The sequence below is a fragment of the Nelusetta ayraudi genome, unplaced genomic scaffold, assembly GCF_046127955.1.
Source record: "Nelusetta ayraudi isolate G7.1 ecotype Tasmania unplaced genomic scaffold, CSIRO-AGI_Nayr_v1 ptg000033l, whole genome shotgun sequence".
NCBI classification, from domain to species: Eukaryota; Metazoa; Chordata; class Actinopteri; order Tetraodontiformes; family Monacanthidae; genus Nelusetta; species Nelusetta ayraudi.
This window is the reverse complement of record NW_027466083.1, coordinates 4,537,733-4,550,562: the sequence shown is the minus strand read 5'-3', so window position 1 is coordinate 4,550,562 and position 12,830 is coordinate 4,537,733. Positions and strand designations below refer to the sequence as shown.

The 12,830-nt window shown below is 47.4% G+C and overlaps 1 protein-coding gene across 2 annotated transcripts in view; it reads left to right on the top strand.

Annotated features, from left to right (window-relative positions):
* The window catches only part of LOC142891854 (stAR-related lipid transfer protein 13-like), a 45,383-nt gene that overhangs the window by 13,360 nt on the left and 19,193 nt on the right, over window positions 1-12,830 (top strand). Inside the window, exon 1 of one of the 2 annotated variants that reach the window (XM_076031764.1) lies at window positions 10,170-10,744. The exons of the other annotated variant lie outside the window; for it this stretch is intronic. Within the exon in view, the coding sequence (XP_075887879.1) occupies window positions 10,621-10,744 (124 nt within the window). The 5' untranslated portion in view covers window positions 10,170-10,620. Of the gene's footprint in view, window positions 1-10,169; window positions 10,745-12,830 lie in introns of those variants that run through there. 2 annotated transcript variants of the gene reach the window in all.

Below are 12,830 nucleotides of genomic sequence, written 5' to 3'. Positions count from 1 at the left end.
TCTCACATTCAGATTGTTGACTTTTCTCCTCTTTAAACGTGTGTGTGTGTGTGTGTGTGTGTGTGCATGTGCGTGTGTGTGCGCGCTCGTGGAACAGCCGGCTCGTCTCCAATGCGGCGCCACCATCAGGCTCGCATTACTGTCAGCGATAGTCCACGCAGGAGAGGTGCAGTGTGGGTAACGAGGCACCGGAGGCCTCTGGGAGGTCAGAGGTCATGCCAGCGGCGGCACGTGATGAAGGCCGAGCGTGCGTGTGTGTGTGCGCGCGCGCGGCAGAAATGGTTTTGTGCAAACACGGTCACGACGAGGAGCGACTTGGTTTCAGTGTTTGGGCTGCGGCGCTGCTGGTTTGTTTTCTCACTTGAGAGTGTTTATTTTCTCCTCTGATACGAGGAAACACTTTGGCTCCCTGACAGGAATCCTGTCTAATCCATCAGCGCTGCTCGGCCTGTGTGGCCGCCTGCACGAGGGGACAGGACGCGATACGCACATATCTGCTGCTTGCGTAGCTGACATTCACCCGACGGCCTCTGTTGTGCATCGGTGGATGTTTGTGCGAGTATGAAATCCGTGCAGCAGCTGCATACGGTTTAAAATCGATTCAGAGCCGTACAGGAAATGTTTTTAATCCCTTCACGGATGAAAGGATTTCACGTTTTTCCTGTAGAATTTATTTGCACTATCAGGGGAAAAAGGCTCGATCGTCTCAAAATCTATGAACTCCCGTCTTCTTCTTCTTCTTTTCTTCTTCTTCTTCTTCTTCTTCTTCTTCTTCTACTTATGACCGATCATCACCTCAGATTATGGATAGAAGCAATTTGGTTTGCATACTTGTTCTTTGTCGACCCCTCACACGTGTGCGTTTCAAAGAGATTCTCGACTGTAGATGGTCTGGACTGGACCCAGGGACGCTTCGCTTTGCTCGCTGTGTTTTGTCCTCACAGTCAAAGTCTAGAAAGCCCATCAGACTTCTTGGCAGATGTGGGTTATTTTTTTTTTCTTTTTCCCGCAGCCCTCGTCTGTTTGCAGGCTTTCCAGTCACACAGCGTTTCTCAGGTCTTGGAAGGTCTAAACATTCTCGTAGAACCGTAGCATTTGTGATCATTTTCCAGCTTCTTTTTCATTTTCATCTGTAAACACCGAGCAAAAAAAGAAAAGGAAGAATGTTGATGATCCTCAGTAGGTCGATACTGTTTGTAAAACGAGAAGGATGCTGAGTTCTCGCTCTGGCATTCCGTCGAGGTCACCCAAATTAAAAGCGGTCACCTCAGACTGAGAACACACAAATTAATGCATTCTAAGTTTTGCTCCCAGTAACTGACTGATGCCCTGAGTGCATCTCTCCCTCCCAAAAATTTCACCCAAAAGATATTTTAGAGGAATGCTGTTGTTTTACCACAGCTGATGAACTACACATTTCCTGAACTTAAACTACAAGAAAAAACAGCCCAGACATTCCACACACTATAACTGCAGTCTGGGATTATAGAAAACCTTATAATCCTTCAGAATTTTTATATTATTGGAAAGCAGTCAGGGGAAAGCTGTGAATAATCTCAACCTACGGCCTGTGAATCCTCTCAGCACATCCCCTGAAAGTCCACGATGTGTTTTTAATATACTGGCCGGAGGGATTCCGCTGATTTACCGCTACGGACACATTTTTCCCCGGAGGCCAGAGTCATGTTTTTAACCCAAATATCATCTCAGTTTTTCATTGAATTGCACAAATGCCCGCCCACCCTGTCCGTGTGTGTGTGTGTGTGTGTGTGTGTGTGTGTGTGTGTGTGTGTGTGTGTGTGTGTGTGTGTGTGTGTGTGTACTTCCACGGTGAGTTATGAGTGAGATACCTCACGCAGCAAAGGAGTCGGCTCAGCGATTAACTCGCAATAAACCTTTACAGCCTGATGATGATGGCTTGTTGAGGTTTTAGTGTGTGTGTGTGTGTGTGTGTGTGTGTGTGTGTGTGTGTGTGTGTGTGTGTGTGAGTGAGTGTGTGTGTGTGTCAGCCGCCCCCATATGCAGCCCAACGTGCATATAGTAAATATAGTAAATGCTGCTTGGAGGTCCCTTATTAACTCAGTGTTTAATAAGGGTTTGAGAGTGTGTGTGTGTGTGTGTGTGTGTGTGTGTGGGTGTGTAATAATGCTGCATTGCTTTAACAAGCCTGGAAGTGGATTTGGCCGGGGTCCCAGTCTCTCCCTCTGCTTCCTCCTCTCTTCATTTCCCTCTCTGTCTCTCTGCCCTCTGCTGTCTTCTCTGACCGGTCCGGCTTCAACTTTCCGCCCTGACTGGTTTTACAGTAACTGTTGCCTTTTTCCCGTCAGAAAGTGTATCCTGTTTGCGCTGTCAGAACTTTTTTTTCAAGCTTTCCGGGACCACTGGTTCACTCTTGCTGAGTCAAGACTACCAAACTGTATTTGTCCGCTGTATCTCCCTGGTTTTTCCAAACTCTTTGTCATAGCTTGTTTCTCAGCTTTGTAACTATACTGTTATATGAGCAACCTTTTCAAAAGCAAAAGTGATATCTTGAAAGCACAGTGCACAAACCCATGTTTTCTTCCTGCTTGCCTGCTGTTGCTACCTGGTGTTTGTTTGTTTGTTGGCTTTTTGGCCCTCATTCACTTTGCATTTGTGTCGTGTGTCACTTTTTTGTTCTACAATATCAATGTCACGCTAGAGGAACAGGAAGTGCTGCAATAAGGGGGCTCAGAGCTGAGGAACTCACGATTCTTGCTGGTTTCTTAAACATAAATCATCAAGTCAGCGAAATCAGCAGATTTTTGGACGCTTCCCACCCTGCATGCATGTGATGTATGTGTATGTAATGCTGTTAGCGTGCTTGGCTAAGGTTGCTAATGCATTTGCTCAATCGCTATAATGCCCCGAGCCACAGATGCACATTTTAATCAGGCATCAGCGTTTTGTTTACATGTGATAAACAGTCGTGCACTCGTGCAGGTTATCGGCAGTGCAGTTCTTGCTATCTTGTTCATGCGAGTTCACGTTTGTGTACTTGCCTGTACAATCTTTTGTGCTTGTGTGTGGTCCCGCAAACCTACACTAGCGTGGAGGAGGAGGGAAAAAAAAATAAGAAAAATGCCGGCGGAAGGAAGTTGGTCCTTGAGGATTTTTCCTTCTGAAACGGTCATTTGAACAGCTAAAAAAAAAACGCCTGGATGTGTGTCAGTGCTAAGTGCCTTTTCAAAACGAGGCCTCCTATCAGCATGTGATCAGGACTCCCGTGACCTGTGGAGTTTCCTCCGTGTCCATTAGCTATTGTTATCCCCTGCTTTGCCAGTCTGGCCCCAGGTCCTGCCACTTCCACAAGGAAAGCCGCAGCCTCTCGACCCCCCGCGTCTGTCTCCGGTTCCAGCCTCTCTACCTTGGGCACGCTCCACCTCCTACATGCTCTCTGCATCTCTCTCTCTCTCTCTCTCGCTCTCTCTCCCCGTTTTCCTCTCTCTCTCTCCCCTTCTGGTCAAGACCTTTGCTTTGTTGTGCCCCGGCTCCCCGGCAGGCCAGGCTGATAGCATCTCCTGCTGTAGGTGATCCTCTCTGCAGGGCGAGAGGTGGGCCGTGTCAGCAGACCTTCATGGCTGGACAAGGGAAGTAGTTGTTGTTGCTGCTGCGGGAGAGCGTGGAGAGATGGAGAGTCTGAATTAGCTCCTGACCCACTTTTTCTTCTGGCCCGTTTATTTTTTTTCCAAAGAGTTGACCAGCTCGGTGTTCCTCAACAGCCCTGGCAGAAATATTGACTCGGTGATACTAGAATCATATGGATCGAGTGATCTATTTTTCATGATATATCACGATAAGCTTTCCAGGTCCTGGAATAATATAAATATGAATTATTTATTCCACTAGGTTTTTCTTTTGTCATTGGCTCCGGCTGATCAGAGTCAAGCGCTGTGCAGAAAAACCCAAATAGTTTCCACTCAAACGCTCGCTGTCTCTTGCCAGAAAATTAAAAACGTCTCAAAACCTTTTTTTTTTTTGGTTACGATTTCAGTCATCAGTCATCTGAATTCATCTGGTTGGTTCAGGAGCCCTCCGTCGGTCACTGAGTTCATCTCGTGAGTCAGGGTTAACAGCTTCAACTCTAAATAAGAACAACATCACAATGGAAGGTGTGCAAACCTTCCACTTTGCAGATGACAATAGTCGTGTTTTTTACGGAAGCAACATTTTGTCCAAATTTGAAAAGTCAAATGCTTTCAGTTCATGTTGGGTTGCTGAAAACCAATATCACTGTCCTGGGAGTGCATAAACAGATGTGATTTGAAGCCTGCTGCCTTATTTTAAGGAAGTGAGTACACATATGGAATTACTATGTGCTTCATATTAAAATGATTAGGTGTGTGTGTGTGTGTGTGTGTGTGTGTGTGTGTGTGTGTGTGTGTGTGTGTGTGTGTGTGTGTGTGTGTGTGTGTGTGTGTGTGTCTTCAGTTTAGAACAGATAGTATGAGTTAGGAATTTAGGTCAAGGTCACAATGTGCCATCTGTTCACTGGTTTTATTTAATCTGGAGTTTTTCTCCTTTCAGCAGGCGCCTAGTTCCCACTCAAGACATTGTGCTGCTTAAAGTGCAGGCAGCATACCAAATTCTCTTTTCCCACTGTTTTCTAAATTGTCTCTGGTCTGTCAGCGAACTCCCCAGAAATGAGAATAGTCCATCCTTTACTTCTTTTACTTCTCCGCTTTTCAGCTTGTGTGTGCTGAAACGCGCAGTTCCAGGAATCGTTCTGTGTGCTGATCTGCTCCGTCTGAATAACTTAGTGGTGCTCAGAATAGCCGGCAGAGAGCTGGGAGAAAGTGGCAGTGATGAAGGGGAGAAAATGTGAGATGGGAACAGGAAGAGATGGGACAAAAAAGGGAAAGGAGTGTAGATGTTAAGGCTCCTATACCCTGAGTCGGATCTTCTTTTTTAATCTGCAGGTGGAGGAGCCACAAATGATTAAAAACAACCTGATGTAGCTTCATTAAACTAATAAAACAGAGGGCTAATAATATTTAGCCCTCTGTTTTATGCCTGCTGCAAAAACACCAAGTTTCAGCTCCTTGTCAATTTTTTTTTAACCTTCCAAATGTTTGGAAAGAGACAAAAAGAGGGCGGGACTAAAGACTGGCTGGATGCGTGGTCACTCAACTGGGATAGCTATCAATGAGAGGTCTGTGCCCTTTGTGACATCACAGTGGCCTGATTACCAGAACTGCGTGTTTTAAATTCGCTTGAAGAGGCGAGAGACTCGCTGTTGTTTGGAAGCGATGCAACATTAAGTGGTTGTTGCATAATGTGGGACAGTGGAGCCGGCTGCACCAGATGCTTTCGTAACATTGGTTGATCACATAATGTTTTAAATTATTGATCAGGCTGAACTCACTCACCCACTCTGTCAGCCTAGTGAAGGTATTGACCTTTTATAGTAACGCTGTCGCAGCCCAGCAAGCAAGCAGTGGCAGCGAAACCCCAGGGGACGCAGGACTATTGAGGTTTAAACATTCACATCTGATGGAAACCTTGAATGAATTTGTCCTGGTCTGTTGTTCAGTGTTTCCTGTTTTATTTTGAAAGTCTCGTGTCTCTCTTTTGTATTTTCTGTACTTTGCTTCCTGTTCCTGTTTTCCCGCCTTTTTTGATGTTCACCTGTGTCTTGTTGTCAGTCCTGCCCTCAATAGTTCTCACCTGTGTGCCGCTGCGCTCTTGTATGATTAGTCCTAGTCTGCCTTTGTCTGTGTTTGGTCATTGTGTTGTCATGGTGGTTTCTGCTCTGTTGCCTTGTCTGTTTTGTCTCGTTGTCATCACCTACTGGTACGTTGTCTGTTATGGTTCCGTTTCTATTGTCAGTTGAAGTTTCCTGTTTTAGACTTATTCATTTTCAAGACAGCTGTCGTTGAGTTTTTGTTTATTATTTGAAATTAATATTTTTCAATTTTCAACACCCGAGTTGTCAGCATTTTGGGTCCTGCTTCGTCCTGCCCACACCGCCACCGTGACGAAATTGTAGCTAATTTAGAAATACTGGCATCTTAACTTTTCCCAACAATTCTCCGACTGATGTGATGAATGTTTCAAGCATTTTCCCCCCACCCCTGACTATCGTGTGAAGTTGGTTCTCATTGGACCAAAACTCTTGGCCAGTAATGACCGGAAAGGAAGATTTGGGAGAGGCTCCGTCCGTCGTTGCTCCTCTTCCTCATTATTCTTCCTTTTGTAAGACGACTTTAACTCAATCCGTTTCTGTCCCTGCTCCAACATCTGATTGCTTCCCTGAGAGGCGACGCCCATCCTCTGCTGTGTATTTACTCTGAGAAAGTCAGAGCCCCTGGGTCTCGTCCACATCAGGTCCGTTGTTGCTGCTTTGATTGGCCGTCCGAGCCCTGGAATGTGTTAGCTTGTGTGTTTTGATTGGCCACCGCTGCGAGACAGTGTTTCACTTGTTGCTCCTTGGTTCGAGGCTGACCTCCGGGACCAGCTTTACCACTCCAGATATCGTAGACCTCGACGGGCGCCGAGGAGAAACACAACGCTGACCCCCGGATCAAAGTCTGCAGAAGTTTGGTAGTTTTCCCACCGAGTGTTTGGTTTCCGACCCACGGCCTCCTTGTTTCCCACATCTCAAGTCCTACGCCCCGTTCACACATTTGCATTATTTACCATGATGGTCACCTGAATTCTTCAAAGAAGTGATATTTCACTCTTTCCTAAATAGCACGATCAGACGCCGATTACGTTTTGCACAGAATGGCAGCAGGTGGAATCATTTCATTGAAAACCCTGATTTCCACATGCTTTTCGTCGGCATAGAGAATTAGTCTGCCCCTTCTATAATGGGAGTGGTAGTTCAGTGGTGCATCCACTTTGTAAAGAGCTCATAGTCTTTTTTGGGATTTATCTGCCAAATGTCAGACTTGCACTTGCTACTGCATTGAAACTTCACTGTCAGTGTATTAATGTTGACAGACACCCCACCACTGAAGTTGCTGTTCAGTTATGGCGCTCACAAAGGCCAGATTAAAGAAAAAAATCAAAAAGGATCATGTTGGTCTGCTCTGACTTGACTTTCAGCCTCTAATAAGATTTACAGTTTAAGAGGTTTTCCCCTCACAACAACCCCGGTGACATCTGAGGACTGTTTTCATAAGCCGGGAAAACACTTGAATCTTATCCGTTACCCTTTAAAAAGAAAATCATATCACATTATCCTTTTAAGTGGAGCTATTACACAATTTTGACTATATTTATTTCCTTTTAGAATTTTACCAACACACTTATTTCCCTCCAAGAAAGTGACCCTGTTTTTTTTTCCTTTCCTTTTTCCATGCAGCTCTTCCACGTCACAGTAAATTATCACCCTGTGTGTTTCGGCCCCAGACACGGAAAAGGATTTGAGGAAAATGTAGAAAATGTCAGTGGGCCTTAATCTTTCCCTCCTTATGTCTGGGTTGCTCCGATCGTAAGCCAGTTGTGCCTGTCGGTGGCCGTGATAATGTGCTAAAATCCCTTAATCCTGCAGCCCACACGCACTGGCAGGGAACGCCGGTCACAAGGCGACGGCCCAACGCAGAAGGAAACCCGCTCACATGTGCATCCAGGAGGTATACGCACGCCGGCCTCCCTGCTCTCTCTGCGGCCCCGGCTTCATTTACACACTCGTATTTTGCAGTGCACGCTGCAGGCTTTGAGAGCCACGGACTTGTCGTCGCGCCGTCTCCCTGTCCGCTAACCTGCGGGGTTTACGTTACGCCTCCAATATTTTTTACGCCGTGTCCCAGGGCCGTAAATTTATACTTGGTGTGCGCCTGGGTTGTAACCAGCAGCTGGCCATGTCACAATCTCAATAATGTTTACATGCGAGCTCCTGGTTTGACGTTGACAGTTATTTGTGTTGCACACATTGCTTCTTAAACCCTCGGCGTGCATTAAAAGGACTCACGCGGCGTCACGTGGCCCATATTCATTTTAACACAGCAGGTTGTCACCATCATATTTGTCAAAGACGCTCAAAGTATTTAGAGGCAACATCTGGCAGCAATGGACGCAGCTCTTTCTGTTCCTTCCTTTCTCTAGCATGTGATCATACTTCCATGTTTTGTTTTTTGTTTTGTTCTGTCTGTCTCTCTTGCAGAAGTTTGACTATGAATGTTTACACACCGTTCACCACCACACTTCCTGTTACAATGGCTTCTGTTTTTTCTTCTTCTATGCTCTTAATTTCTGTTCCATTGCACACGCAGCACGCCTTTGACTGACATTTGAATTCTGTATGTGCTTCTACATGTGTTCATATCACATTGTGTTATTTAATTACCTTAGATGTACAGGTGGTATTTTCTCTTGTAGAATCAACTTCACTTATCTGGGTTGAAGAATTTCATTTAGCAAACAAAAAAATATACAGTATATACTCAGCTTGTTGCAGTGCTATTTTCTTCTGTTTGTTTTGGGTTTTAGCCTTAATGAATTGCATTGCTTCAGTGTTTTATCAACAAACAGGAACTATTGTGTCAGTTTTCTTTTTCACAATTTCTTACTTCCTCTTTACTTGTGCCAGTTCTCTGTTGAAAGTCACATTTTGAGCCAAAGGCTGAGTTCCTCACCTCTGAGAGGACTATTAATGGAAGCATTCATGAGGTGGACGTGGACGGTGGTGTTGGGTGTCTGGATCAGGGAAGGATTGTGCTGACCGCTCTGCATGTCAAGCGTGTTCCGACACGCTGAAACGTTGAATCAGGTCTCCTCTGACCTGGAACTCAACACCACTAACAGGACATCCGATGGTGTCGAGCGCTGGGCAGCTGAGGAGCATCCTGGCCGACCTGGTCGCTCTGTCTGGCATTCCTGGGATAACCTGGGTGGGTCCCGTGGCTAGGGATGACATTCCCAAAGCTCTTGACCTGTCAGAGGGTGGACGGCGGGAGCCTCAGCCCAGACGCTCCATGTTTGTCCACTTTCCCTTCAGGTTGTTGGACTGGCTATTGTATGTCTTGTTTATGTTTAGGATCTCCTCCAAAATGACATAGCTTATTTCAGGGGGTTAATACAACTGAATTGAAATTGGCTAGACAGTTGGACAGGAACACATTCGGTGCAGTGAACTCATCAGCCACTTTAAGGGCCGACAATAAACTTCATTGCTTTTACTTTCCCTTAAGTGTTTTTTTTCACCTTGACAATTTCACTTGAGAAAGGTTCTCTAACAGCACTCTGTGTCCCTGGCCTGTTTGTGAAAATGAAAACATCATTTACTTCTTTGGCTAATTACACCACTTTTCAGAAAATGTGTACAAAACAGTTTTAGAAATTGGCCCTTTGTGATGTCATGATGGGCACTCATAACTCTCCCAAGTGATTGGCAACGCCCCCAGGCAGGCGCCGGTTCCACTTCCTAAGACTGCCCGCGCGTTGGTGCCCTTCCAAACGTGTGGAGGGTCCAACTGCTTAGTTTTAGCGGGAAGCTGAAACCCATCATTTTTGTGGGATGCTGTAAACAAAAGGCTAAATGTGCTGTTTTCTGAAGATCTACAAAAAAAAAAAAAGAAATCCCATAATTATGTGACCTTGCTTGACTATCTTGAATGAAAATTGAGGATCTGCAAAAAGGGGCCTTTAGAGTTATGTATATATATAGAAATTAAAAAGGATTTGAATCCAGCTGTCTCGACATGGTGAGCGACTGAACCTCATTTTCTCCCATAGACAAACATGTGCCCTGCTTTTTTGCAGTGGACGTGTTCACCTCTGATGGCCATTTACCCAGTTTGTTCACAAAATGATGTTGAGATTACAGGGGGAGAGAAATGACACCGGATAAGTGTCCTCCTGCATTGTGACAAGAGGTGGATGAACAGAGGACCAGCCCCCAATCCCTCCTTCCCCCTCCCCTCACCCCCTACTGATCGCCACTCACTCACACAACTCAGATACAACTATGCGTGCGTGCTGTGTGGCATGACTCGGTGTTATTGGTGTCTGTCGGGGGGATTGAAAGAGATCCTTGTTTGGGTGAGTGGGTGGGTTTGGGTCGTGGAGCACATGTAGATTTGGCCAGTGTGGGAGGAGAGGTGTGTGTGTGTGTGTGTGTGTGTGTGTGTGTGTGTGTGTGTGTGTGTGTGTGTGTGTGTGTCTGCGGGTGTGTGGGACGTGGTGGGGTGGGGGGGAGTCTTATCACAGGAAAGAAAGGGGGGGAAAAAACGCCTCTTACATCTGGCTCGCTGTGTCAGAAGACCCGCGGCTCGCATGCTGAAGTTCCACTGAAGCACTGCGGCACCGACACCAGCTGCGGGTGGGCGGGCGAGCGAGCGAGCGGGCAGCGCCGGATGAATCCAAGCTCTCAGGGCGACTGCAGATCGGGCTAAACAGGAGCAGCTCATCCGGCCGGCCTGGCGCAGGACGGGTGACGCAGCGCGCGCGGAGAAGCGCACCGCTGCTTGACGACCCACTGCGGCAGACGCAGCGGCGGGCGAAGGGAAGGAAAGAAGCGGAGCACCGCCGCCGAGCTTCGCTCACAGGACGTAACGGGACTTGCGGAGGAATAACGGAGCCGCGGACGTCCGAGCGCTGCTTTTCTGGGGGGTCGGGGGGGGGGGGGGAGAGAGACATGGACCGGGCGACGCCGCAATGACGAGCCAGCGACGCTCCGCCAGGCTGCAGCTGCGGCGGTCGATCAGCGAGCAGCTGCGGGACTCCACGTCCAAGGCTTGGGATCTGCTGTGGAGGAATGTCCGGGAGAGACGGCTGGCAGGTCAGAGAGCCAAGTGGAGGGAAGAGGGGTGGGGGAGGAAAGTAGTATTGATTTGCGGGACTTATTATTAGACAAATGCACCGTGCCAGGCAGTCAACTGTAAAGTAGCATGCGAGGTTTTAACAGTGTGTAGTGTGCAGTGTTCAAATGAATTCAAAAAATAAATTCCAGAGCGCGCCGATGAGAATTCCCCCATAACCGCCGGAGGCTATACAGCCTAATTTCCTCTCATTGTTCAGTAATGAAGCGGCTTTGGTGGATAACAGGCGGACATAACACAGCGAAAAGTTTCACGCGATTCCTTTTTGCGTGTGTTTACACACAGCCTGAGGCGAGTACACGCGTCAAGCGCAAACGCTCGGCCAGATATTTTGGGGAAGGTCATTGTCAAATATAGAGCTCATGTGCTGCAGACAGGAGTCCAGCAGGGCTTCGGATGCCAGTCACTCAGCATCTGCCGTCGCATTACGGGGAGCGGTGGGCTCGGTTTGTTGCGTCTGAGACAAGGTGAAACAAATGTGAGAGTGTTTAGTATTTTTTTTTAATTGACTTTGATGCGCAAAGGTGAAAGTGCTGCGTCAGTGAGCCCCGTGCGTGCGTGCGTGTGCGTGTGTGTGTGTGTGTGTTTTGGTGGGCAGTTGGTTTGCTCCATATTTCCAGTGTCCTGGATGTTCTCCCTCTGCCCCCTCCCCATTCCACCCCACCCACCCCAGCCCAGTTGTGCGTCACAGAGGGAGATGAAGCAAAACAGTCAGGACAGGGAGACGCAGACTGGCTTGTCTCCTCGATTTAATGCAATAACCGGGATGTCTGCCTCTGGGGCAAAGACGGCTATTAATATTCCTTCATCACGGCACCGCAGGCTGCGCTGCATCGACCAAGAGCTGCCAGGGACGTCACATTCCAGTGTGTCGTGGGTGCTCACTGCTCACGCTGGTTTGTCCCCTAGTATGACACGATCACCCGCTGGCTGACAGTGTTTTAGCGAGGCAGAGTCAAATCGGGGATCAGAGGGCTACCTGCTGCCCCGCTAATCCGCTTTCACCCACAATTTCTCCACCCTTCATCCTCTCCCCTGGAGCCAGAGCCGCCACCATCATCACCGACCCCCACCCCCCATCCTCTCCAAAAAGCCCCTCCCTCCAGCCGACTGCTTAACCCATCAGCCCACAAGGCACTCGGTTCACATCTGCCAGATTGTAGAGGTGGGAATTTGCTAAAACGTGCACATCTGGCCTCTGTTTTTGGCTGCTACTCAGCAGTGGCCCTTCACATAACAGAAAAGTGATGCATTACCTTGAATTTGCTACTTTTTTTTCACTGGATGTCCTAAAATTTGTAAAAGGAACAGCTGTTTGCACCCAGACGGCTGGTTGTGAGTGTATGCAATAGACTGAACGTACAACAGCACCTGGATTTAGCTGTAATCCCTCAGATTTGGTGCTGAGCAGTGGGGGTTGGGGTTGGGGTTGGGGGATCTCCATTTGCGTGTGAGGATTTGTGGCTTTCTAGCCTCACTGGTGCCAAAAAGTGTTGCGTGGTGTTGTGTTTGCGACTGCGTGCATGGGCATGCGCCGGTGAGGGGGCGTCAGAACGCATTTTAACGTTCCAATATAAATGATTTTATTTCTGTGAATTTATGGAGTCTAATATCAGGTATTTCCTTTTATCTCAAGCCCCAGACGCTCGGGGAATGGGGCTTTCACAGGTTAAAGGTGAGAAGGATCACAGGCCCCCGACGCTCAGAGTGCTCTCAGAAGTATTGTCCTGCAAAGCAAACATGGAGAACGGAACCCATTTCTAGTCATGTGCTGTCTCATATCCTGTTTTCTTTTATTTTTATATTGGATTAAGTGAATCGGATGAATCGAATGCAGCGTCCGGTCTGAAGCAGCTGTTTCAGGTCACTCGATTGAAATAAAAGATCATAGCACAAATGGTAGAAATATTTGTATAATATTCAAAACTGCATGTTCATTAAACAGAGCTGCTGTTTTTTCATTATCTCGTGACCAATCCCCCAACACATGTGACTCGCACTCCGTCTCATAACTAATGCTGCCTCTTCACCTTCCTCTTTTAGTTT